Source organism: Eutrema salsugineum, unplaced genomic scaffold (assembly GCF_000478725.1).
Source record: "Eutrema salsugineum unplaced genomic scaffold, Eutsalg1_0 scaffold_2, whole genome shotgun sequence".
NCBI classification, from domain to species: domain Eukaryota; kingdom Viridiplantae; phylum Streptophyta; class Magnoliopsida; order Brassicales; family Brassicaceae; genus Eutrema; species Eutrema salsugineum.
Genome location: NW_006256829.1, coordinates 9,327,430 through 9,352,387, shown reverse-complemented (window position 1 = coordinate 9,352,387; position 24,958 = coordinate 9,327,430). Strand labels below are relative to the sequence as shown.

The 24,958-nt window shown below is 36.6% G+C and overlaps 5 protein-coding genes across 7 annotated transcripts; 3 read left to right on the top strand and 2 right to left on the bottom strand.

Moving 5' to 3' along the window:
- Positions 1 to 448: 448 nt before the first annotated feature.
- LOC18019373 (18S rRNA (guanine-N(7))-methyltransferase RID2) lies at positions 449 to 2,759 on the top strand. The gene is made up of 9 exons (XM_006401158.2): positions 449 to 636; positions 738 to 813; positions 1,214 to 1,297; positions 1,410 to 1,465; positions 1,573 to 1,629; positions 1,772 to 1,821; positions 1,906 to 2,058; positions 2,152 to 2,272; positions 2,355 to 2,759. Exons 1-9 carry the CDS (start codon positions 538 to 540, stop codon positions 2,517 to 2,519), a joined length of 861 nt encoding a protein of 286 aa, XP_006401221.1. The 5' UTR covers positions 449 to 537; the 3' UTR covers positions 2,520 to 2,759.
- Positions 2,760 to 3,193: 434 nt separating this feature from the next.
- Positions 3,194 to 4,200, bottom strand: LOC18019372 (60S acidic ribosomal protein P3-2). Its single transcript, XM_006401157.2, has 2 exons — positions 3,900 to 4,200; positions 3,194 to 3,549 (listed from the first exon to the last, which is right to left on the bottom strand). The coding sequence occupies exons 1-2, from the start codon at positions 4,095 to 4,097 to the stop codon at positions 3,382 to 3,384; spliced, it is 366 nt and encodes a 121-aa protein (XP_006401220.1). The 5' UTR covers positions 4,098 to 4,200; the 3' UTR covers positions 3,194 to 3,381.
- Positions 4,201 to 4,427: 227 nt separating this feature from the next.
- On the bottom strand, positions 4,428 to 6,951 carry LOC18017103 (2-methoxy-6-polyprenyl-1,4-benzoquinol methylase, mitochondrial). Of its 3 annotated transcripts, none has more exons than XM_006401156.2 (9): positions 6,855 to 6,951; positions 6,403 to 6,539; positions 6,102 to 6,228; positions 5,954 to 6,015; positions 5,697 to 5,852; positions 5,446 to 5,590; positions 5,247 to 5,318; positions 5,039 to 5,147; positions 4,428 to 4,699 (listed from the first exon to the last, which is right to left on the bottom strand). In XM_006401156.2, the coding sequence occupies exons 2-9, from the start codon at positions 6,494 to 6,496 to the stop codon at positions 4,598 to 4,600; spliced, it is 867 nt and encodes a 288-aa protein (XP_006401219.1). In that variant the 5' UTR covers positions 6,497 to 6,539; positions 6,855 to 6,951; the 3' UTR covers positions 4,428 to 4,597. The 3 variants fall into 3 exon arrangements, with proteins under 3 accessions (XP_006401219.1, XP_006401218.1, XP_024011961.1); XM_006401155.2 differs by having other exon boundaries at positions 6,734 to 6,867; XM_024156193.1 differs by lacking the exon at positions 6,403 to 6,539 and having other exon boundaries at positions 6,855 to 6,923.
- A 1,490-nt stretch (positions 6,952 to 8,441) lies between these two features.
- On the top strand, positions 8,442 to 13,651 carry LOC18017102 (villin-5). The gene is made up of 23 exons (XM_024156516.1): positions 8,442 to 8,557; positions 8,658 to 8,757; positions 8,840 to 8,908; positions 8,991 to 9,227; positions 9,322 to 9,499; positions 9,588 to 9,720; positions 9,808 to 9,970; positions 10,055 to 10,202; positions 10,289 to 10,392; positions 10,486 to 10,641; positions 10,738 to 10,806; positions 10,891 to 10,959; positions 11,061 to 11,198; positions 11,284 to 11,412; positions 11,517 to 11,664; positions 11,796 to 11,806; positions 11,904 to 12,044; positions 12,131 to 12,256; positions 12,339 to 12,404; positions 12,493 to 12,838; positions 12,949 to 13,139; positions 13,233 to 13,409; positions 13,599 to 13,651. The coding sequence occupies exons 1-22, from the start codon at positions 8,502 to 8,504 to the stop codon at positions 13,344 to 13,346; spliced, it is 2,892 nt and encodes a 963-aa protein (XP_024012284.1). The 5' UTR covers positions 8,442 to 8,501; the 3' UTR covers positions 13,347 to 13,409; positions 13,599 to 13,651.
- Positions 13,652 to 14,030: 379 nt separating this feature from the next.
- LOC18017101 (putative glucose-6-phosphate 1-epimerase) lies at positions 14,031 to 17,242 on the top strand. Its single transcript, XM_006401153.2, has 9 exons — positions 14,031 to 14,298; positions 14,754 to 14,828; positions 15,364 to 15,420; positions 15,501 to 15,661; positions 15,823 to 15,963; positions 16,160 to 16,262; positions 16,363 to 16,462; positions 16,556 to 16,826; positions 17,078 to 17,242. Exons 1-8 carry the CDS (start codon positions 14,206 to 14,208, stop codon positions 16,762 to 16,764), a joined length of 939 nt encoding a protein of 312 aa, XP_006401216.1. The 5' UTR covers positions 14,031 to 14,205; the 3' UTR covers positions 16,765 to 16,826; positions 17,078 to 17,242.
- The last annotated feature ends 7,716 nt before the right edge of the window (positions 17,243 to 24,958 follow it).

The following is a 24,958-nucleotide window of genomic DNA, read 5'->3' as shown; positions in this document are numbered from 1 at the left end:
GGGAAAATGTTAATCCACTGTCTATTCAAGCAGTTGCAAATAAGTCATCAAATTTAAACAAACAACATTATATTGACGAATGAAAACAAACGAGAAACGTTATTTTCGAATCTCTAAAATTTTACATTTTGTAAGCAAGTAAGCTTACATTATTCTGAAACTATACAAATAATTGAACTTATGCCCAAATATAAAAGAAATATAACTTTTGTCAGTTAAAGCCATAAAACAAAATTGGAGATTAGACAAAATTGGGCCTCTTTCTATTAAGGCCCAATTACACTTTTAAGCTTAGGCCCGTAAGGGAAATTCCGAAATTGGAGTAATCGAACTTAACCGGGAAGTCTGAAAACCACACTGATCTAGTTGGTTTGAAAACGGTCCGACCACGACTATCATCAAGCTGATTCTGCACATACCCAACAAAAAAACAAGTTTGTATTTTTTTCTCCCCATAAACCCTAAAAAGCTTCGACGCCGTTCGATAGTTGTTTCTTCTTCCTCTCTCTCTTTCTCTTCCCCCCACCAAAACTTATAATGTCAAGTCGGCCTGAGTTGCTCGCGCCGCCGGAGATATTTTATGACGAATCCGAGGCTCGGAAGTATACTTCTTCATCCCGTATCGTGGAAATTCAGGTTTTTTTTTTAATATTTTTCTCCGAAGATATATCTCTCTGTTTCTCCTGAATTGTGTTCTCTTATATTCAATTCCTCTGCTTAAACATTTATGGTTGTAGGCGAGGTTGTCAGAGAGAGCTTTGGAGCTCCTTGCTTTGCCCGATGATGGAGTTCCTAGATTCTTGCTCGACATTGGTAAAACCACTTTGATTAACTAATAATTCCGAGAAACGTCAATTGCTTACGTATAAAGAGTGAATTGTTCTGCTTGTTTCCTAGAATGGTTTAGTACAAGACTACAAGTTGTTGCAGGTTTCATTTTATTGGAAAATTGTTTCTTCAATTCGTCTGGAGAATATAACCAAAGTTTGTGTAGTAACAGTGCATATACTTCGACATGTTTAGTTGGAATTTTGTATCTAAATCCGGGTAGCTGGTTTTCTCGATAGTCAATGAATGTAGTCATATCCCAAGATTTCGTCTTTTAGATAAATTCGATAATTTGAACCCTAGTATCTTGTTGCTTAGCGCACAAACTTATCGGTTTAGCTTTGTTACAAAAAGTGGAGAATGGCTAATCTCTAATTTGGTTCAGGTTGTGGGTCTGGCCTGAGTGGGGAAACACTCTCTGAAAACGGGCACCAATGGATTGGTCTTGACATTTCAGCATCAATGCTTAGTAAGTTAATTATTAGTTTGATAGCTATCCTTTCTTTAAAAAGGATTCTTCTTTTCATTCATTGTCTCTTGTAGATCTCTAAGCCCAATTTTATCTATTGATAACAATGTAGACGTTGCTGTGGAACGAGAAGTTGAGGGTGATCTTTTACTTGGTGACATGGGGCAGGTATATGTATATGCTTTCACTTTTCATCGTTCTTGGATTTTTCGTAATTGTTATATACTTTGGGAGAATGAATGTTGACATATTAGCAATCGCTTTTCATGTGTCAGGGATTAGGTCTTCGTGCAGGAGTTATAGACGGAGCCATCAGTATATCAGCTGTTCAGGTCTTACTTCTCAAACTACCTGATAATTCTCTTTCTCATCCAAGTGATATGATTTTTTTTGTAGTATATACTACGTTGACCATAGTTTATGTTTATTGTTTAACCAGTTCTTCCTTTTGTTTTTTTTTTCTCCTGATTTCAGTGGTTATGCAATGCAGACAAGTCATCGCATGAACCTCGTTTGAGGCTAAAGTATGTGTTAATCATTTTACTTTAGCTTGAATCAATAAGATAGTGTGGTAGAAAATTGATCTTTGACCTCTCAATTTCTTAAAGGGCTTTCTTTGGGTCACTATACCGATGCTTATCAAGAGGAGCAAGAGCAGTTTTCCAAGTGTACCCTGAGAATATTGCTCAGCGTGAACTGATTCTTCGCCAGGCCTTACAAGCTGGATTTGGTGGTGGACTTGTCGTTGACTACCCGCACAGGTACCTTCTTGGGGAAAGCTATCTTTGGTTTTTTGGTTTCTTGGTAATGGCGGAAACACACGTTAACACGTCAGGTGTTTCTTTAAACTGCAGTACTAAGAAAAGAAAGGAGTTCTTGGTCCTCACATGTGGTTCTGTGCCAACCAGTATTAACGAAGGGTATAAAGAGAGTTGCTCTGAGGATGATGATAGCGAAGACGAGGAGAACGGAATGGTAAATATCGAAGTCTCATTACCGTCTTATTAGTTACTCTAACGAAGTCTTGTTTACCATTCTCGGTTTTGTTTGCGTAAAGGTGGGTGTATCAGATAGGAATAGGCCGAGGAAAAAGCAGAGAACGAACAAGAAAGGCAAAGGAAGGGAATGGGTTTTGAGGAAGAAAGAGCAGAGTAGAAGAAAAGGAAACGATGTTCCTCATGATTCCAAGTACACCGCAAGAAAACGCAAGTCGCGTTTCTGATATTCTTTATGATTTTGAAACGCTAATATACAGCGTTTTCTCAAAAAAAGTTTTGTCATGAAAAAGAAAATATTGAACCATTCTACTGTTTCGACTTTTTTGTGTGTCAACTCAATGCTCGGATGCATCTTGTATTTTGCGTTAGCCTTCTCCTCTCTTTTTGTTTTCAACTTTTAAATTAATATTTTTTTACTAGCCAAATTATCTGGAATATCCAGAGCTGTATGCAAGAAAAACTACTCTCCCTCTCCTAGTAATTTTTTTAAAGTACCTAAACTGTTGAAATGCGTGATAAGTTTAATCTAGAACTATGCACTTCAACTTGTTGATTCTGCGTTAACTGTCTGAAACAACATATAGAGGTGAAGCTGGTTGATTTAGATATATGTCGATAAGGAAGCTGGTTGATTTCTCTTCTTGTACTAGTTTTGTGGTATGCCTGTTTGGTTAGTTTATTTCTTATCAAACTACAAATAACAGAACACAATCAATAATTTGGTTATGTGATAATCTGTTCCTCAATTTGATCAACTTAACTTCTTGGTATTGCCAAATGTATCTTTTCATTAGTTCTCCCTCCATTTTTCTCGATATCTTGAATCTCCTTTCCATTTCCAATAATAATGGCGAATAAGATCATAAACAAATTGACCAACACGAAATTATGGATTGTATAAGACCAAATATGTTTGCATTGCATAACGCGGTTGCATTGCATTACTCGGGTTGAAACCAGAAACCAACATATATTTCTGACGTTACATATAGTCTCTTAACATAAAAAGTTCAATCTCAAAAAGAAGAAAAAAGAAAAATGGAAAACAACAAACTAAAAGCTTCAAAAGAGGATTTTGTTCGTCTCTTAACCAAAGAGGTCAAATCCAAAGTCTCCTTCTTCCTCTTCAGATTCTTCCTTCTTCTTCTCTTCCTCCTTAGTGGCTGCGGCGGCCTCACCTGCACCACCGCCTCCTCCAGCTGCTGCACCTCCTCCGGCAGCAAATCCTCCTCCAACAGCACCACCGATGATCACCTGCTCCATTTCATTTTCTATTAATACAACATAATCCAATACACGCATTTCAACAGTGAGATGTGTACATCATGCGTTTCAAGAAAATTAAACTAGCATCACTAAATTGAAATTGATTTCTTGTATTGTTACAACTGAATAGATGCTCAAAGACTAGACAACAATTAGAAATTGATTATAGGAAACGACAATTAGATCTAAGTATACAATGAAGCCACAAAGCAATGTACACTAAACAATTTATCACAAATGATCAAGCAAAACGGTAACAGATCTAGCTAATCTACATTCTTTCTCGTCGTCGATTTAACAGAATTTTGAGCAAATCAGAGAGGAAGCAATCGAGAGACCTGGCAAACAGCTGAGGTAGGAGAGACGAGAGAGAAAGAAGACGTAACGCCGCCGGATGAATCGGTGGAGAGAGCAGTCTGAACAAGCTTGCGCTGGAGATCGTAAGTGGAAGAAGCAGAGGCTTCAAGGTCACCCTCGTGTTGCTTCGCGGTCCATTCTCCGCCTTTGCTTTTGCACACGAAAGTGTAAACTCCCATCTTCTTCTTCTTCTTCTTCTTCTAACGGCGGCGAGATTTCTCAGCTGTGTTAGACTAGCTTCACGGGAAAAAAGTGCTTACTCCGTTTATATATGAATCAATTTCACGACGCAGTGAGAGAAGAAACCTACAAACCCTAGGTCAGATGAAGAGCCCAGTAAGAGAGTAATGTGTTAGGCCCGGTACAGAGCCCATTAAAAGCTCTATATTTTCAGTTGGTCTTGTGTTATTATATTTAGGTTTTAACACTATGCAACTTATTAGAAGTTTCATTTTATGTAACACTTGGAGTAGTTTGTTTGTAAATTAATTAAAACATGCTGAGGATATTAAATTTGATTATACTGTAAACTTAAAAATCAACAAAATTTCCCATGGAAGGAAACCAACATTTATGAAGCAAATTCGCTCTTAGGCAGAGCTTTATTTCTATCTAAACTTTTACAGTTTGGGTTTGAAACAGAGAAAATGCAGAAGTAAGAGAAAAGAAAAAAAAAAGGTCAGAGCTTAAGGGCAGAGTGAATGGCGACAACTCCACCAACAAGGTTCTCGTACTCCACCTTCTCAAATCCTGCGTCTGCGATCATCGATGCAAATCGCTCCTGCATTCATTTTATGAAATCTAGCGATTACAAACGTGCTTTATACTTGAAAACGTCTTCTAGACCAAACATCACGTTCAATCACGGTGTTCATCTAATCGATTAGCTATCAAAACTTTAAACTTATCTTCTTACATGAATCTAGCACAACCTTCAACTAAAGATTTGATCATCGCATGTTGTTACTAATGTTCTTGAAGAAACCACAAGTTAAAGATTTGATCACTACACCATTTTATCCAAACCTTCTGAACCGTGCAGCAAAATAACGAACATACAGGAAAACTAAAAGTTCAACCATATCCCAAAGAATGGTGATAAAAAGTTAAAATTTTGAACCTGAGGAGGAAACCGACGAACACTCTCAACCAAGTACTGATATGATTCCCGGTCACCGGCAATTAGTTCCCCTAAGTTTGGAATGACCTGGAAAGAATACAAATCGTATCTGCAACACAAGAAACAAAGTGAGGTTATCAAAGAAACAAAAAAAAAAAGGACTTAGGGACTTACTTCTACAACATATCTAATCATCAAACAAACTTACAGATCTTTGAAGACCGGAATGTCTACATGGCTGAGCTCAAGGCACAAGAATCTTCCTCCCCGTTTTAGTACCCTGACAGTGTGAAGAGTTTTATAGGATTATACATAAACACCGAAACAGGAAATTACACCCGAACTAATACTTTTCCGACAAACTAAAATCAAGACCAAGGCACTAAAGAAGGTGTGAATATTTGTACCTATAAGCCTCTGCGAGAGCCTTTTCGATATGTGTGACATTCCTTATTCCAAATGCAATAGTGTATCCATCCATTGAATTGTCATCGAAACTCAAGGCCTCTGCATCTCCTTCGACCCATACGAGTGACTTGTTATCTCTTAGACCTAATAAATATATAGCAAAAGAAGCCAAAGCTCACTCATAAGAAGCAATATAAAAGGATCAAAGAGGATAGATATATGATGAACAAACAAACATTTAATGTTCCACCTCTCTCAGCAGCTCGTTGTTTCCCAACGTTTAACATGTTGGGATTAAGGTCACATACGTATATCTGAGTTTCTTCAAGTGAAGCCTCATCAACTTTCTGCAATGCTCTTCGTTTGACACTGTAAACAGCATCATAGATCCTAAACGCAACATCACCTGCATATTATAAACAACAATATATATGACAGGAGTAAAGAACATTTTCAACTACAAAATTAAAGTAAGAAAAAAAAAAGGGATCAATTGGTTCGAATAACCTGTTCCACCGGCCACATCAAGATGCTTCATCCCTGCAAATGGACTCAGCTTCCCAACGAGTCTGAAATCACAAGGCAACCAAAAGTGTCATTTTTATACACAAGAGAAATTAATAACACTTGTTATCAAAGCATCACAGGTTCTAACCTTTCCTTCCATAGCCTATGCAAGCCACCACTCATCACATCGTTCATAATATCATAACTCGAAGCTACATTGGTGAAAACGTTCCCAACCAATTTGCTTTTCTCTTCTTCCTTTACTTCTTGAAACCCTGAAATCAAAGCATTGAAGTTAAAATCACACTGTTATACCCGAAGAGAAATTATAATCTGAATACAAAAGCATTTCGTTTAGCATGAAACATATGATCTTGAATTGGAAGTCATCCACAAGAATGCTAAACAACCAAATCAAGAGAGAAAGGGTAGGTTTTTGTGTGAGATACCGAAACTAGTGGCATGAGAATGAAGCGAAGCAACAGAGGAACGGTAACTCAAAAATCTGCTCCCAAGCCTCTTGCTTAGTGATCGAAGTGCCATAGCTTCTATAGAAATTATAATCCTCTACTTCAAATTTTTGTTCCTGAACCAAATCCCACAATTTTAACAGATTAAAACGCAGAGAAGAAGAAAAAAAAAAAACGCCAAAGCTGCTCAATTTTCAGAAACACGAAAACATAAAAACTTAATTTGAGTTCTGAAACAGAACCCAGAACAAAAAAAATGCTTCACCTACACACCGGAAAGAAAACAAAAGCCCTAATTTAAAATATTAACCTTCAAAATCAAGCTCGGTGAAGATGGGACGTTCTAATCTAGAGTCGAGGGAACTAACGACGAAGCAAGAGCAATAACAATGAAATCTAATTTAAGAAAACCCCAAATAACGTCGACTCACAGCTCCGAGATCGAGTGTTGTGTTGCACAGTGCACGTGTTATTCTTGCAGCACATGTCGGTGCCGGTACCGGACCAAAGTTTTGACCGAGGAAGCACGGCGAGTTTTTGTTTAACTCTCAAATCTCAACGGAGTACAGATTGGGCTAGGCCCACTATGTTTTGGTCTCGGCCCATATCTTAATTAGCTAAAAAATTCACCGGTGATTGAAATGAGAGAAGAAGAATCAGAGAACACTAATCCGAAGTTGTAAGAGCAAAATATTCGATCAATCGAGTGAAATAGGCAGAGTTAATTTTTGACTTTAAAAGGATGTAGAAGAATCACACACAATTATAAAAACGCGAAACACTTGAAACGTTGTCAATATTTGCGCCGCCGCGTAAAATTCGTCAAATCCGCCGTTTATCGATACGGTTATGGCCGATATTGAGCGAAGGTTGTCCAGAATCGTTTGGAGGGGAAGAAGAAGAAGAAGAAGAAGAAGAAGAAGAAGAAGAGGAAGATGAACCCGTTAGTGCATTTTACTTTTTTCTGATTTTATTTTGGCTTTCGTTTTCCATAAGCATACGTTAAATTTAGCATACGAAGGCACAATTAATTCTTTTTATTTTTATTTTTGCATGTCTACGAATTTAATTTATCTTTTTTCTTTCCTCCTACGAATCTAATTATTAGCTCAATCAATTAATTAAGAAAGAACTAATATTGGATTAAACATTTTTATGTTTTTTTATCCTCTCTCTCTCTCTCTCCTCTCTCCATTTGTTGTTCGAAGTGTAAACCTGAAATAGCGGGAAGTCTAACCACAAAGTTCGTTTTATTTTCTCGGATCATCACATTTTCTTTTCCTCCTCTTCCCAATTTTTTCCTTTCTTCGTATCAAGAGAATTTTACAACTATGAATGCAGCATTTCACTCTGTTCTTGGCAAAAATTTGTAAAAGGTAGTTTTTTTTTATGCTAAAGAATCCGTAAAAAGTATTTCTTTGTGAATCTGGTCTTCAAATTTTCTTCTTTTTCTTTTTAGAAATTCTACAGAGATAATTAATTCGTAATCCATGTGACAAAAAATAACTCATTTATTTATTATCCCATTATGCATCAGCTTCATGCATGTAGTTTTATCACCGTCCAACTCGTTTTTGTTTGGGGATCATTCATGTGGGTTCGATCGCCGCGAAACCAATCATTTTTCTTACGAATCTGGCTGAATTTTCATCTCTGATATGATGAAACTACTTGCTCGTGTTGAATTATCCTCTGTTATTGTGGCTTTTGTCTGAAATTTGCAGGTCTTTTCCGGATCATGAGTAAATGATAGAGAATGTTTGGCTGTAATTAATCAATATAAGCTTCGTATCTCAATCACAACTGTTGTTACAGCGATTCTTCTAGTACCTACATTGCTCCAAACATCGTGTGCACCATTCAAGAGATTTCTCCTTTTGTTTCCAACTACATTGTGTAGATTAGAATATCTCTTTTTTGTTTGCTTGTTACACGCATTGAGACATCGAGAAGAACCTCCGAGTTTGAGTTTCTCCGGAAAAGTCTCAGTTTCCTACTCGTTAATGATCTTTGCAGGTTGGGTTTGTTTCTTGAAATCTAAGAAGCTAAGGAGAGTTTAAGCTTTGCATAAAACCAGAATGACGTTTTCGATGAGAGATTTAGATCAGGCTCTCCAAGGATGTGGCCAGAAATCGTAACCTTCTCCCACTTATAATTTTTTTTTTTTTGTTAAGTCCCTGCAATATTGCTTCTAAATCATCTGCATATTTTATATCTCCTGGTTGCATATACAGCGGGATTGAAATATGGCGCATCGAGGGCTTCAAGCCTGTCACTGTTCCAAAAGAGTCTCACGGTAAATTTTTCACCGGGGATTGCTATATAGTCTTAAAGGTCGGTAGTCTTTCGTGTTTCTTCTCTGTTTGATGATATATACTTCTTGATAGTGTCTAAAACCCTTCTTATCTCATGCCAGACCACAGCGTCAAGAAACGGTTCTCTGCATCACGATATTCACTACTGGCTCGGTAAAGATTCCAGCCAGGTAACAGTCTCATTTTATTTTTGCATATTCATAACCTTGTTTCAGGAAATAAGAATCATATGTGGTTTGTTGATGAAAACAGGATGAAGCAGGTGCTGTAGCCGTCAAGACAGTTGAGTTGGATTCAGCGTTAGGTGGGCGTGCTGTTCAGTACCGAGAAGTGCAGGGCCACGAGACCGAGAAGTTCCTTTCCTACTTTAAACCTTGCATAATACCTCAAGAAGGTGGAGTTGCTTCCGGGTTCAACCATGTAAAGCCCGAGGAGCATCAGACGCGTCTGTATATCTGCAAAGGCAAACATGTCGTCCGTGTCAAAGAGGCAAGTCTTTTGAAGAAAGAATGTCCCCAAATGTCTTTTTACTCAACTGGTTCTTTATATTTCATCTTGGTTTGCATTCTTATCTCATTTACAGGTTCCGTTTGCTCGATCGACTCTCAACCACGAAGATGTTTTCATTCTTGATACTGAGTCTAAAATATTTCAATTCAATGGTTCCAATTCGAGTATTCAAGAAAGAGCAAAAGCTCTTGAGGTTGTTCAGTACATTAAAGACACTTACCATGATGGAAAGTGCGATATCGCAGCTGTTGGTAAGTAAACTAACCTGTTTAAAACCATGGAAGGGTAAAGCTTTTCTTACCAACGTTATTGAGTTGAGAGTGCTTTTATTTCTTGTAGAGGATGGGAGGATGATGGCTGATGCTGAAGCTGGAGAGTTTTGGGGTTTGTTTGGTGGGTTTGCTCCGCTTCCTAAGAAGCCAGCTGTCAGTGATGACAAAACTGCTGAATCTGACGGGATCAAACTCTTCAGGTAGAACAGAACACCTAGGATCTTCATAAAAGTAATTACTGGAACAGCTGATTGTGTTCTAACTTGAGACATGTTTGATCTTTCAAGTGTTGAGAAGGGACAGACAGAACCCGTAGAGGCTGAGTCTTTGGAGAAAGAGCTTCTGAAAACTGACAAATGTTATATTCTTGATTGTGGTCTTGAATTGTTCGTTTGGAAGGGACGAAATACTTCAATCGACCAAAGAAAGAGTGCAAGTGAAGCTGCAGAAGTACATTTCTTCTCATCCACCAAACGAATAGTCTTGTTTTGATGGGTTTTGTTCAATCTCATATTGTTATTATTCGTTTTTCAGGAGTTTTTCCGTTCGTCTGAACGCCCAAAATCGAATCTAGTCAGTGTGATGGAAGGATTTGAGACAGTGATGTTCCGATCTAAGTTTGATTCATGGCCGGCTACGAGTACCGTAGCTGAGCCCCAGCAAGGCAGAGGCAAAGTTGCAGGTGTAGTATACTAATACTATTTTCATTGATTTTGAAGTTTAAATTTCAGTTATGAGATACTTATACTCTGTTTGTTCCTTCACCAGCTCTTTTGCAACGGCAAGGGGTTAACGTTCAAGGCCTGGTTAAGACTTCTTCTTCTTCTAAAGACGAACCTAAGCCATACATTGATGGTACAGGAAATCTCCAGGTAGTGACTATATCTTTGTTGAGTTGGTGTGTTCGAATAAGTTAAACATAATCAAAACATAGTCTTTTGATTGTTAACTATGAAATTTTGCAGGTGTGGCGAATCAATCGCGAGGAAAAGATCCTTCTTGAAGCAGCGGAGCAATCAAAGTTCTATAGCGGAGATTGTTATATATTCCACTACTCATATCCCGGAGAAGACAGAGAGGAACATCTAGTGGGTACTTGGTTAGGAAAGCAAAGCGTCGAGGTAAATTTCATCACATATATATATATATATATAAAGATTCTTGCTCTCTATGTGTGCTCAGTCCTCACTGATGATTATATATATATATATATATAGGAAGACAGAGCATCTGCTATATCCATGGCAAGCAAGATGGTTGAATCCATGAAATTTATGCCGGCTCAGGTGCTTCTTCCTGTTTTTTCCGTTATAGATTCTAAGGTCTATATACATTTTCGATTTATCTCAATTGCTTGTTAATCCGTGCAGGCTCGCATTTATGAGGGAAAAGAACCGATTCAGTTTTTCGTGATCATGCAAAGCTTCATCACATTTAAGGTCTACTATCTAAGTTTTTTCTTCAAGTATTCATATGTTAAATTTGAAGTAATATTTATCATAATCTCTACAAAAAAAAAAATCGTTTATCTTTGTCTCAGGGTGGTCTAAGTGATGCTTTCAAAAAGTACATAGCAGAAAACGAAGTCCCTGACACTACTTACGATGCAGAAGGTGTTGCGCTGTTTAGAGTTCAAGGTTCTGGACCCGAGAACATGCAAGCCATACAGATAGAAGCGGTACGTGTACTGAAAACCATAATTAACCAGCTTTCTTGTTCATCAGTTTAGTAGAGGTAATCCAATTAGTATCTGGTTCCAACAGGTTTCCACAGGGTTAAATTCTTCGCATTGTTATATATTACATGGTAATTCTACTGTTTTCACTTGGTGTGGCAATCTAACTTCCTCGGATGATCAAGAACTTATGGAGAGAATGTTGGATCTGATTAAGGTAATACTGAGCTTTGTTTCTGCATTTGGGAGCTTAGTATCTTACCTTGTCAGATCTCTCACATGGTTGAACTTCTGGTTCTTGTTTTTTTATTTGTAATACAGCCAAATGAACACACCAAGGCACAAAAGGAAGGCTCAGAGTGTGAACAGTTTTGGGAATTATTAGGAGGAAAAACAGAATATCCGAGCCAAAAGATCAAAAAAGATGGAGAGAGTGATCCTCATCTCTTCTCTTGCACATTCTCAAACGGTAAAACCATTTGCCAGTATATGTTCCCAGAATTTTCACTTTATTTTCTCAATCCAAGAATTGATGATCTAAAATGTCTTTTTGCAATTTCTGGTGGGTTTTGTTATCCGGTGTTACTCTTGTGGTACCAGAAAATCTGAAGGTACCGTGTGGTTTTCATTTTTATATGCCATGTTTTTGTAATGATCATATATCTCGGGGTTTTATAGATGCTCTTCTTTCTTTATATTCCCATATAGGTTACAGAGATCTTTAACTTCACTCAAGATGATTTGATGACTGAAGATATCTTCATTCTTGATTGTCACACTGAGATCTTTGTTTGGGTGGGGCAACAAGTCGACAAAAAGAAGAAACCGCAAGTTTTAGCCATTGGAGAGGTACCTAAGATACATCCTAATAGATTAACATACAAAACTGCAAAACTGTTCTAATAGTTCCTCTGCCTCGTTGTCTTCCTCAACAGAAATTCCTTAAGCATGACTTCCTTCTAGAGAATCTATCAAGCGAAACACCGATATACATTGTAACGGAAGGAAACGAACCTCCATTTTTCACTCGGTTCTTCACCTGGGACTCATCTAAATCTGCAGTAAGTGAAACTTCTCTCTCCAAACTTGCTCCGAAGTTCGCTCCCCGGAATCTAACTCGTATTTTAAAACTGCTTCTTGCAGATGCATGGAAACTCTTTCCAGAGAAAGCTTGCAGTCCTGACAAACAAAGGAAAGCCGCTTCTAGATGTAAAACGCTTTACCTTATCTGGTTACATTTGTGCGAAATCAATCTCTGGAGTTCTGTCTTAGATGTTGTGTCCTTTTTTTTGCTTAGAAACCTAAAAGGAGAGTACCCGTTTACAGCAGCCGGTCCAGTGTTCCAGAAAAGTCGCAGCCGCGGTCAAGAAGTATGACATTTAGTCCAGACAGAGCACGTGTGAGAGGACGGTCTCCAGCTTTCAACGCACTTGCTGCAAACTTTGAGAAGATAAACACAAGAAACCAATCAACTCCACCACCTATGGTTAGCCCAATGGTCCGGAAGCTTTACCCGAAATCTCTTGCACCAGACCTCACAAAGCTTGCTCCCAAATCTGCAGCTATTGCAGCCCGCACAGCGCTTTTCGAACGATCTCGACCTACTCCTCAAGAACCACCAACTAGCCCCGGTTTATCTGAAGGTATGCAGCAAAAAAAGACTTAAAACATTTGAACACCTCCAAACTATCGATTTGATGAGAAAAGTCAAGATCTTGAGCTTACCCTTCTTTGATCTTTTTGATGTATGAAGCTACAAACGAAGCGGGGGCACCAAATCCAACAACAGAGACGACAGGGGAAGAATCAATGAGTAGAATTCATGAAGATTCAAAAGAAGAAGAAGAAGCAGAACAAGAAAGCAGCCTCCCTACTTTCCCATACGAACGCCTTAAAACTGACTCAGAGGATCCTGTTTCAGATATCGACCTCACTAGAAGAGAGGTCAGACTCTTCAAACACTTAACATATAGTATAGGGTTTATATAACATTCGTTTATTGGGTTTGTATTTAATGAAAACACCTTCTCTTTCCAGGCATACATGACTTCAGCAGAATTCAAGGAGAAATTTGAGATGACAAAGAATGAATTCTATAAACTTCCTAAGTGGAAACAAAACAAGCTTAAAATGGCTGTTCATTTATTCTGAACACTCTTCCCTCAAGAACTCACTCTTCTTCTTCATCATCATCATCATCTCAACCCAAAACCTGTAAGTTGATCCTTTTTCCCAGGTTTTTAATCTCGTTTCTGTGCAATTGTTAACTCAGATTCTTGGTCATGTTTCGATGCAATGTTTATGTATTGATACTTCAAGAAATCCAGTTGAGTATAGTTTTAATGTATTAATCTATTCATCCAAAAAAAAAGAGTATTAATCTGTCTTCCTCTGTTTTTGCAGTTCAAGAAAACACAAAGAGAGCATCATACATGTATCATCTGCATCTTATGAGCTGCTTACAAATAATCAGATATATATAGTTTTTTAAAAATCGTATATTCTCTACATTTTTTATATATATACATAACTCAAATTATCTAAACTTTGATTCTTAGGACTTTTTTTTGTATTTCTTTTTTGTTTTATTATCTCACTGATATGTGTGGCTGTGAGATTCTTTTTTTGGGTCCTGGGCTTGACTTTTCTCTGTTGCTTTATGTTATTGAAGAAACAATGTAAATTAAATCTATCTTCAGTAATCTACTAATCTTCATTAATCCATGTTTAAAATTCTCTTTCTTTTAAATCTATCTGCTTAATTTTATAACGAAAGTAAAACGGAGGAAAATCTTAAACAAAATAAATATAATTAAAAGAAAACATTATGCAGCCATAGGAGAGAGACGGTTCAAACAAAAACGGCAAAAAGTGTGGCAGCTACCTTTTTTCCCCTTTAGCGTGAAGAAGCGACGAAAAAGGGAGTGAGAGAAGAAGAAGAAGAGCAGAAACGACGGAGAATTCCTGGATTTCGATCTTCTTATTGATTCTGATAGTTTCTGTACTTTCCATGGCGACGGAGCGTCCTTCCTTTGAGCTCGCTAAAGGCATCAATGGGCTCGACAAAATCGTCCTCCGCGAGTCTCGCGGCCGCTCCGCCGAGGTATTCTCCCGCCACGCCGCTGCTTTCATCTCCTTTTTTCACTCCATTGTGTACTTGCTCTTTCTCCGCCGAGATTGATCTGAGATTTAGATCTTTTGTTCAGTTCTTAGATCTCTGTTCTCGTTTGATTGCGATTGTGAATCTCTTAGATCATTGGGTTTTTAGCTGTAGTGATTGTGTACTGTATATTGTTTTATGCATTTGCTTACGGAAGAACCGGATCTGTGCGTCTATTACTGCTCAATCTTCGTTGAGGAATGTGCAAATGTAAGTGTAATCTATGCATCTTTTGGGTAAGATAGAGAATCGAGAAATCATGAGCGATGATCCGTTGATTTAATTTTTAAATTCAGTAATTATCAAACAGAGTAAGCTGTCTGCAAATTTAGTTACTGATCTCCATCTTTGTTTGAATGTTTGTTCTGTATTATAACTTTGATCTTGAACAAATGCAGGTGTACTTGTATGGCGGTCATGTGACTTCTTGGAAGAATGAGAACGGAGAGGAGTTACTTTACCTCAGTAGCAAGGTACTGCAGATCTATACCATCTTCTACGTGATTTAAGTTTGAGTTTCGTGTTGACGAAATGTGACATTTGGTTCATGAAAAGAAAAAAATTGTTTCAAACTCCATTAGAAATATAAAAAGAGCTCAAGATACTGTCCCTTTTAACTTGGATTTATGAAGAAATTAAAATGGTGCTTTAAAGAAGTCGGAATCGGATGCTAACGGTATTTCATGTTGTTTCTCTGGTTGTTTGTGTCTCCATAATGCAACAGAGTATTTTTCTTCATATTTAAAATGATTGGCTCAAGGAATATGGTGAAAGATTTGGGAAATCTTTGCCAAAATTTCATTCTTTACATTGATCCTTACTTTAAAATATAGGATCTTCACTTCGTGCTTAGCATAATGTTCTAAAGAAGCATGTGAAAGAATAGAGCACATTTGATTTTGAAGTCTAGTATTTTACTCATGCTAGAGTAGTTTGTTCTGTCCGGTTACGTGTGTATATGAGCTCCAAGCATTGGAGATCTGAAACCATGTGCTATGAATTGTGCAGGCTATATTCAAGCCTCCAAAACCAATCCGTGGAGGGATTCCACTATGCTTTCCACAAGTATGTGTTTATATCTCTTCCTCTGTTTGTTCCATTTTACTATTCAATATGCTCATGAAATTGTGTTTCTGTACGTGCAGTTCAGTAACCTTGGTACACTCGAATCACATGGATTCGCTAGAAACAGGATATGGGAAGTTGATGCTAATCCACCTCCTTTGCCATCGAATTCTTCTTCTAATGGCTTCGTTGACCTGATCCTAAGGCCAACTGAAGACGATCTGAAGACATGGCCTCACAAGTAAGATTCTTCAGAACTCGCTTTCTATATTTTCTTAAAACAGTATGCACGCATTAAGCTATACATGACTACATAGATTCTTGGGTCTTTTTTCTTCATGAACTTTCACAACGAAGAGCTGAAGAACGTTCATAACTTTCATCTCGGTGTATCCATTTCAGTTTTGAGTTCAGGCTGAGGGTAGCTTTGGGATCTGAAGGAGAATTGACACTGACATCTCGTATCAGGAACACCAACTCTGATGGAAAGCAATTTACATTCACATTTGCTTACCACACCTATTTCTCTGTCTCGGACATCAGGTAACTCTCACTGCATTCATGTATTTTAATGCCGACTTGGTGCGATTTTACTGGTCATATTTGAAGGCCACGGATCTCCATTGTTTTTAGTTTTCATTTTCCCAAAGTATAGAGTTTATGTTGTACTAAACTCATCTATCTTTCCGGGAATCTCTAGAATAGAAATACTGATATGCATCGGTTTACTTGTGTTCAGTGAAGTACGGGTTGAAGGATTGGAGACGCTGGATTATCTAGACAACTTAAAGAACAGAGAACGTTTTACCGAACAAGGCGATGCTATAACTTTTGAATCTGAAGTAAGTTTGCGATTCCAATATTCTCCTTTCTTTCTGAAATATATCTATGCCTCGTATCATCACTAAAAAAAAACAAACCTGTTACATGTTCAAAAAACAGATTGACAAAATCTACCTAAGCACTCCTACAAAGATTGCTATTCTGGACCACGAGAAAAAGAGGACTTTCGTTGTTCGCAAGGACGGGCTTGCTGATGCTGGTAAACCCCAAAACCCAGTCTTTATCAGAATCCAGGTTTTTATACTATCACAACGCAGAACTGATATCATTTGATGTGGTAATCATCTTTCAGTGGTGTGGAATCCTTGGGATAAGAAATCAAAGTCGATCTCTGACTTGGGAGATGAAGACTATAAGCAAATGCTTTGTGTTGAAGCTGCAGCTATCGAAAGACCAATCACATTGAAGCCCGGAGAAGAATGGAAAGGAAGACTCGAGCTCTCTGCGGTTCCTTCTAGCTACTCCAGTGGACAGCTTGACCCCAAAAAAGTCCTCCAGTGAATCTTTCATACTTCCAAAAAAATCATCCTTCTTTCTCCTCTCTCTCTCTTAGTTAATTGCAGGTAATTTCAGTTTACTCTTTACCACTTCGATTTCTTCAGAACACTTTTGCGTGTTTCAAATTTCAAAACATACAAATCTTTAGTTTTTATATTGGTAAACATAATAGTAGTTACTCCTTTTAGTTTATAGATTCTGTCATATCTTAAGAGAAATATTTTCATTTTGTGGTATCCTGATTTTTTTTCCTTTTATAATGAATTTACAAAATCTTGGTGTTGATAAAAAAAGAAAATTATATTTGTTTGTACAGTACTATGAAGAGAAACGAGTGAAGAAAGGCGTGAAGATAAGCATCGGATTATACTACAAAAATAAATTGAGATGGAATAAAAAAAAAAATGGTACTTCTTAGTTCTCCTTTGTGATCACAGACCTAACTATTTGCGGATCAAGACAAGAAACTAGCACCGGATTATTTCCACTCTTAAAAAAAATGTCACTTATTTAATAATTTACGAAATAGTATAGGTAGACCAATCAGTATGCTTGTGTCTAGCCTTTGCCCGGTCAGGTCCAAAGATATGTGGAAGAAGAAAAAAAGTTATCAAATAAAATGATCTTTTAATCCAATTATGTACTAGTCTTTTCAGTACCAAAATCTAATCGGGATCTTAATATTTCGGATTCTCTAATAGGATATGGTGTATTAGTTATAATTGACGTCTCTGTCTTGAGTTGATTCATCCACTTTGTCTAAATGACATCAAATAAGCATTAACTTGAAAATTAGCATTAAAAGTTATAATAATATCTTATAAATAAAAAGTTAACTTTCCGATATGCACATCAATTATTAAAAGTAACTCGATATCAAGTACAAGATAAAACCGGACGATTATAGAGTCATAGACCAACGTGGGATACTTAAAATACTAACAAAGATACTGTTCTGTGAAAACGAAAATTCAGCACAAAAAAATAATATTAGTAAAAGGCATTTTTTTTGGATCCGCACAAGATTACATCTGGCTCGAGCATCAAGAGATTCCCTAACTTTTGCATTAAAATAGTTAATGGTGTTTTGTCGTTAATGATTTTCATTGGTACTATTTAAAAACTGTTTTTCAATTCAACTTTCTAATTTTTTTTTAAATACATCATTTTTTAATCTTTCAGCTAATAATTCAACACTAATTCAATTTTTTCATTTTACAGTAGTTGTGGTTTAATTTCATATTCTTATTTTCTTGTATGTTTTTGTTTTTGTGATCAAAAATAATTTTTAATAAAAAGTATTTTTTGTGTCTAAATCAAATAAAATAAGTTTGTACATAGATAGTATAAAAATAATAAATTTGGTGTAAACAAAATTAATTTATTTATTTTAAAATAATTGACTACAGATAATTTTTTTTTTTCAACAAAAACCCTCATATTATTAAGTTTGCAATAAAAGACTCTCCTCAAGAGAAAGCCAGACCGGAACTGAAAAGTTTACATGGGAAAATCTTAAACCTCGTGTTCTTGCACTCTTGGCAAGTTTATCCGCACGGACGTTACAAAGACGAGGAATATAAACTAATTTAAAGGATCTAAATTGGGAAAACATAGCTTTGAAATCCCCAAGTTCAGCTGCAAATGTAGGCCACTCAGTTGGGGAATCCGTCATAGCTAGGAGGTCAAGGCAATCCGTCGCAAAAGTTTCACATTGGATGTTGGCCGAGAGAATGCACTTCATAGCCCAAAGAAGAGAGTCTAGCTCGGCATGGAGGGGCGATAGACTACACGACGAGCTTCTAAGTCCAACTCGGAGTATTCTGTCTCCCAACGATACCAGCCAACCGTGGCCACTGAGAGGATCTGAATCGTGCCAAGCGCCATCAAAGTAACAGGTCGTGATGGACGTCAAAGACGCACTTCCAAGCTCTCGTCTAACTCCTGTCACCTCTAAGGTATAGTCCTCCTCGTTAGCATTCCTCCAAGTTTCCTCCTCATGTATTGCATGCTCCAGAATATCTGGGGGAAGATCATCTATGTTGTCCGAAGACTTTTTTGTTCCTTGACTTCCATAAGAACCACATAATTCAAGGGAAGATACGTAGATTTTCTTCAGATGTTCCAAATTCCTTAGCTCTCCAAAACAGGTAGTCAAGATTACCAAAGATAGAAGCTTGGGGGAAAATGCTTGGTGCCGAAGGGATAGGTGAGAGTGCCCATACTTGCTTCGATGGTGGGCATTCAAAAATAACATGGTTAATAGACTCTTTCTCTGCACCGCACCGGGGACATCTTTTATCCCTTCCAATATGGCGGGAAGCTAGACGTTGGCATGTCGCCAGACAACCCGTAATACATTGCCACACGAAATGTTTAATTTTTCGCGTAGTTTTTAACTTCCAAGCTTGCGCCGACAGTATCGTAGTACTAGGTCCCTGAAGAGGGGGTCACAAGCAAGACGAGATAGGGATCTCGCAATCCAATAGCCTGATTTTACCGTATAATTACCGGATTTAGTGAGGGACCAGCTGTATCCATCTCTCGAGACATTTTGACTCGGACGAATCCCTAGGATAAGGGCTATCTCCTCGGGCGGGAAAAGCTCCCGAAGTCGGGCTGATTTCCATTGTTTTGATTCAAAATCAATCAAGGAGTTGACGAATAGAAGAGGATCTCGTTCAACATGTAGTCCTACAGGAGGTCGGGGCGGGTCGTCTGGGATCCACGGATCTGACCACACCAACGTTTCAAACCCCGATCCAATGTTCTTACGAAGGCCCAAAGCTAGAAGGGGTTTAGCAGCTAAGATGCTTCGCCATCCGTATGACGGACGGTTGGAGACAGTAATCTCTAGGGGACTACAGTATTTGTAGTATCTTCCTTTTAAGACCTGGTTCAGAAGGGAGTCGGAGAACCGAAAGAGGCGCCACAACTGTTTCGCTAGGAGAGCGAGGTTGAATTCTTCAAAAGTCCTGAACCCGAGACCTCCCTCTGCGAGATGGGTGCAAAGGGAGTCCCAAGATACCCAATGGATACCTCTGCTTTCCTCCTTGGAGCTCCACCAAAAATTGGCAATTGCACTTCTAAGTTTGGAGCAAATAGCTTTCGGGAGAAGAAAACACGACATAACATATGTCGGAATCGCTTGAGCTTGGGATTTAATCAAGATTTCTTTGCCCCCTTTAGACAGGAGTTTTGAGGACCATGAATTAACCCGGTTTTGGAGCCTGTCCCGAACAAAAGCAAAAACTTGTGCTTTGGAACCGTGGAGTTTCTCTGGGAGCCCAAGGTATGTGCCCATGCCTCTTTCTTGGTAGATCCCAATAGTGGTATTGACTTCTTGACGGGTGATAGTTGGAACATCGTTGCCAAACATAATAGATGATTTCGTAAAATTAATCTTTTGCCCTGAAGCCTCGCCGTAGGAGCGGATAATGCCAATAAGTTCACGACTTTGTACGGGTTCAGCCTTACAGAAGAAGAGACTATCGTCTGCAAATAAAAGGTGAGATGTGGTGGGACTAGCCCTAGCGATCCGGAGGCCTTGTAGTTTCTCTTGTGCTTCGGCTAAACGGAGTTGAGAGACTAAGGCTTCGGTACACAAGATGAAAAGATACGGTGATATGGGGTCGCCTTGTCTGATTCCTCGAGATGGTTTAATACATCCTCTCGGTTTCCCGTTTAGGAGGATATTGTAGGATACTGACGAGATACAATACATCACCCATTCAATCCAGCGGGGAGCAAATCCCATCTTTCCCATCAAGGCACGGAGGAACGACCACTCCACTCTGTCATATGCTTTACTCATGTCCGTTTTTACTGCCATGAATTTCTTCCGGCAAGCAGGGTTAGAACGGAGGGCATTGAAATTCTCTTGTGCAATAAGGATGTTATCCGTGATCAATCTTCCCGCTACAAAAGCTGATTGGGTCTCAGAAATAAGATCTGGAAGGAACTTTTTCAGCCTAAAGCTGAGAATCTTAGAGATGATCTTGTAGCTAACGTTGCACAAGCTTATGGGTCGGAAGCCAGTCATCTCACGTGGCTTATCTCCTTTCGGGATCAGACAAATGTTTGTCTCATTTAGTTGTGCGTCAAACGTCCCCGAAGAAAAGAAATCTCTAATCGTCTGGAGGAGATCCATCTTAATTGTACCCCAAAATTTCCGATAAAACAGTGCTGTTAACCCGTCGGGTCCTGGAGCTTTTCCGGGGTTTAGGGAGAATAAAGCTCGTCGAACTTCCTCTTCCGAGATCTCACGGGTAAGACTTTCATTCATCGCTTCAGTAACCGATGCCGAAACCCCGTGGAGTACCGAGGTTGGATCTTGAGGGCACGAAGAAGTAAAAAGGCCTTCGAAATACTGCACGGCCAATTCTTTAATGCCTTCCTCAGTATCAATCCACTCTCCCAAATGGTTGAGCAGACCCAAGATCTTGTTCCTTGCTCTCCGTTGTTTTGTGGTAGCATGAAAAAATATCAACACAACTAATGAAAGCAGCATATGGCACTATCTTTCTATCCTTCATTGTAAGGTTCAACATTTTAATATAATTCAATTTAACTTGGATTCAACATTCTTGTAAAGATCTATTAAAACCATTTAGCAGTTAAATATTGTTTTAATATCTCAATTGTAGTTAGTCTAAATCATATATTCTGAATCCGATTCATTGTATGTGGGAACTAAGCTGGTCGTTAATTGGTTCTCTGTAACTACGATTATAAAATTATATAAATAATACTCCATCCGTTTCACAAAGAGTGTCATCTGACATTTTTCACACATATTAATAAAATTATTAAAAGTACAATTTTGTCCCTTATTAATACATTAAATAATTTGTTTTATCTAATAAATATATTAAATTAATAGGGTTAAAACTGGAATATTGTTTAAAATTTTGCATTAAAAATATAAAACGACATTTTTTGTGAAACAAAAATAAAATCTTAAAACGACACTCTTTGTGAAACGGAGGAAGTATTAAAATTATATCCTTAGTACACATTGTACTCATATATATTAGATATAATGTAATCTCCAATTCGGGTTCATTTGTCTAAAGTTTAAACTGCGATAAAACTAAGGTTTAGATTAGTAGGCAACGTAATCGTAATAATAAATGCACAGAATACCAGAAAATGCTGACTTTATATAAATAAATACATTTTATTACTAACTTTTTGTCAAGAAAATTACATAAATGCGGATTCGTTTGAGTTAACTATCATCAATCGTTATTTATTCTTTTTAAAAAAATGGATCACTCCATAATATTACGAGATATCACTAAATCTTAAGTTTTCCTAAATTGTTATTTCAGTTTCGTTTTCAACTGAACTATATGTCCATCTCCAAAAGCAGAAAGTATCTAGTGAAGATAAAGCTAGTCTAATAGCTGAGTGACAAGAGGGAAAATTACACTTGAAGAGATATAACACACATGACGAAGGCCCACTTTTATTGTCCAGGTATCCGACACGTGTCTTTAGGACCCGCTTGAGAAATCCTTAATGATGTCGTAATTAACTGAAATGATACTAGTATTTATCTATTTTCCATCAAGAAATTTTACAGTATTTTTTTTATTAGGAAATATATTATTTATTGATTATCCCTTTTTATTAATACTCCCTCTATTCAAAATTATTTGATGTTTTAGAAGATTTTTTTTGTTCAGAATTATTTGATGTTCTCAATTTTCAATACAAAATTTAATGAATTTTTATAGTTTTTAACCTTTTATATTCTGCAGATTGTCTTATTATTGGCTGAATGATATTTAAATGAATTATAAATAATATTTTTAGTATAGAAAAAATAAAAATTAAATAAATCTTTAAACTGTGTGCAAAAACCTTAAACATCGTATAATTCTGAACCGATGGAATATTTATTATTGAAAATATTTAGCTTTTCTAACTTCAGTGAATATGACAACTTTCGGTCCTCTTCTCCTTTTAACACTGATCTTTGGTCGGATGGCTTTTATATTTATATATATTATATATTAATACTACTACAACTTTTTATCCATATTTATACAAATATATTAAATGATGATCAAAATACGCTTGATGCAAAAAATATTCATTTCATACAGAAAACATGCAGTTAAAGTTAAGAGGAAATAAGGAAGAAAGTTTGATGTTAAGAAAAAACACATATTAAATTAAACAGAGTGTATTATTATGTATATAAACGCAAATTTGTGTCTACATGTAACACAGTTATGAATTATGATGATATAATAAAGTAATCTATATAGTAATAAACCTAATAAATATGTGGGATGTGTGTAGTATAGTCAGTGTAGTGGGGTTAGCAGTAGGACCCATATTGTATGTTAGAAAGGCTACAACGCGTGCTAACTCTTTGTATTATTAAAATTAATCCTCAAATCTATTAACTCTCTCTTTGCTTCCACATGCCGTCACTTCACTTTAAGTCCTCTTATTATTATTTCTCTTTACATTATTCACATCAAATCATTATGACCAAATCGCCCCCTTCTTTTCACAATTTAATTTTGGATCTAAGTTTTGTGAACTAGATTTCCCCCTAAAAAAATCATACTAGGAACGAATAGGGTTTTAGTAAGGAGCTTAATTATAACAAAAGTTGACTTTCAAAATTTAAAGCGAGTATTTCATTAATCAACGTATATTTCTGTGTGTTATTTCAGATTAAAATATTTAAATAATTTATATGTTTGATTTTCGTTTAATTGTTAATTTTTTTGTTAGGAGTTTAGGTATAACAACACTACAAAATGTTATTTATGTTACGACAACAAAATGTTATTAATAAATTAGCACCCATCTTTATTTTTATTCGTCTGCTGCTCTGTGCGGCAGACATATATAATTTGATTATTTCTTAATTTTTTTTCTCATTAATTTCACGCAATACAATCAAGTTGTAAGGTGAAGCTAAAAGGAGTTATTTAAAAAGAAACAAAAAGGAGGTAAAAACTAAAAAGTAATAATTCAATACATTTATCTTAAACTTATGTTACATTTTAAGTATTGGTCTATATATATACAGAATCAACAGACAATAATTCATGTGATGTACTAGTCGAAATATAGATGTTGACCTGCAGATTCAAACTTTGGAACTCTAAACAAATCTGATTTTATTTAAGCCAATTAAAGCAATTATCGTGTCTCTAGTTACTGTTAAGTATTGTACTTGATATCATGTTTGGTTTGGGTTTAGAATATAATATAATTAATTATTTTTATTTTACTTTATATAAAAATCCTTCGAGTTTCCTCCCTGCTTCTCTTCTCACATGGCTCCGCGGCTCCGCCTCATCCAGCCAGCTCTTTTTCTCTACAATCACATTAATTCGTTTATTACAATTAAAATATTTAATAACATACGCATGCATCTGCGGATGGAATCATTTGATTTTTCTATTACAAAATCCTGGAATTAAATAATAACCGCACATCAATATGGTTTTTAAAATTGTTGATTTTTTAATACTGAAATACAGTAATCATTTTGGGATCTGGATTCAAGGATGGTAATAGCAAACCACGATGAGATGTGTTTCTTAATGCACCGGCACTTAGTTGAAACTTGAAAGATTGGTTAGATCTATGAACTCCAAATAAAATATAATATAGTATTTAAAATCTCACTTATCCGATTGTTATCGACTAGAAAATCAGCAGAAAACATTTTAGCATCGTTACAAATTGATGAACTTGAGACAAAATTAAACGCGTTGATAAATTATTGTTTTGTTTCAAAGTCTTTGGTAGTTTATGATAAATTTATATGCCATATTCTATAGTTAGAAGAGCTTTTAATCAAGATAGCTTTTTATGTATATACACTTTACACTGGTTAATTATACACACATGTATATAAAAATTATAAGATAACAACATTATTGATAAGTCAAATACAATTATATATAGCTAAGTTATCAATAAAATAATGAAGTAATAATCATTAATATTATGATATGTTAACTATTTTAATTCAAATATTATTTCAATCAGTCGGTGCGTTTGCGAATCCCCATGTTAGGACGAGATTTCTTTGAGAGAAGAAAACGAAACAAGTAGAAGACAAGCCAAATAAAAAATATTTAATTATACTAAACTTTAAATGCCACTAAAATCATGTGCTGACAAAAAAAATTCCTTTAAGGGGTTGTTTAACTTGGAA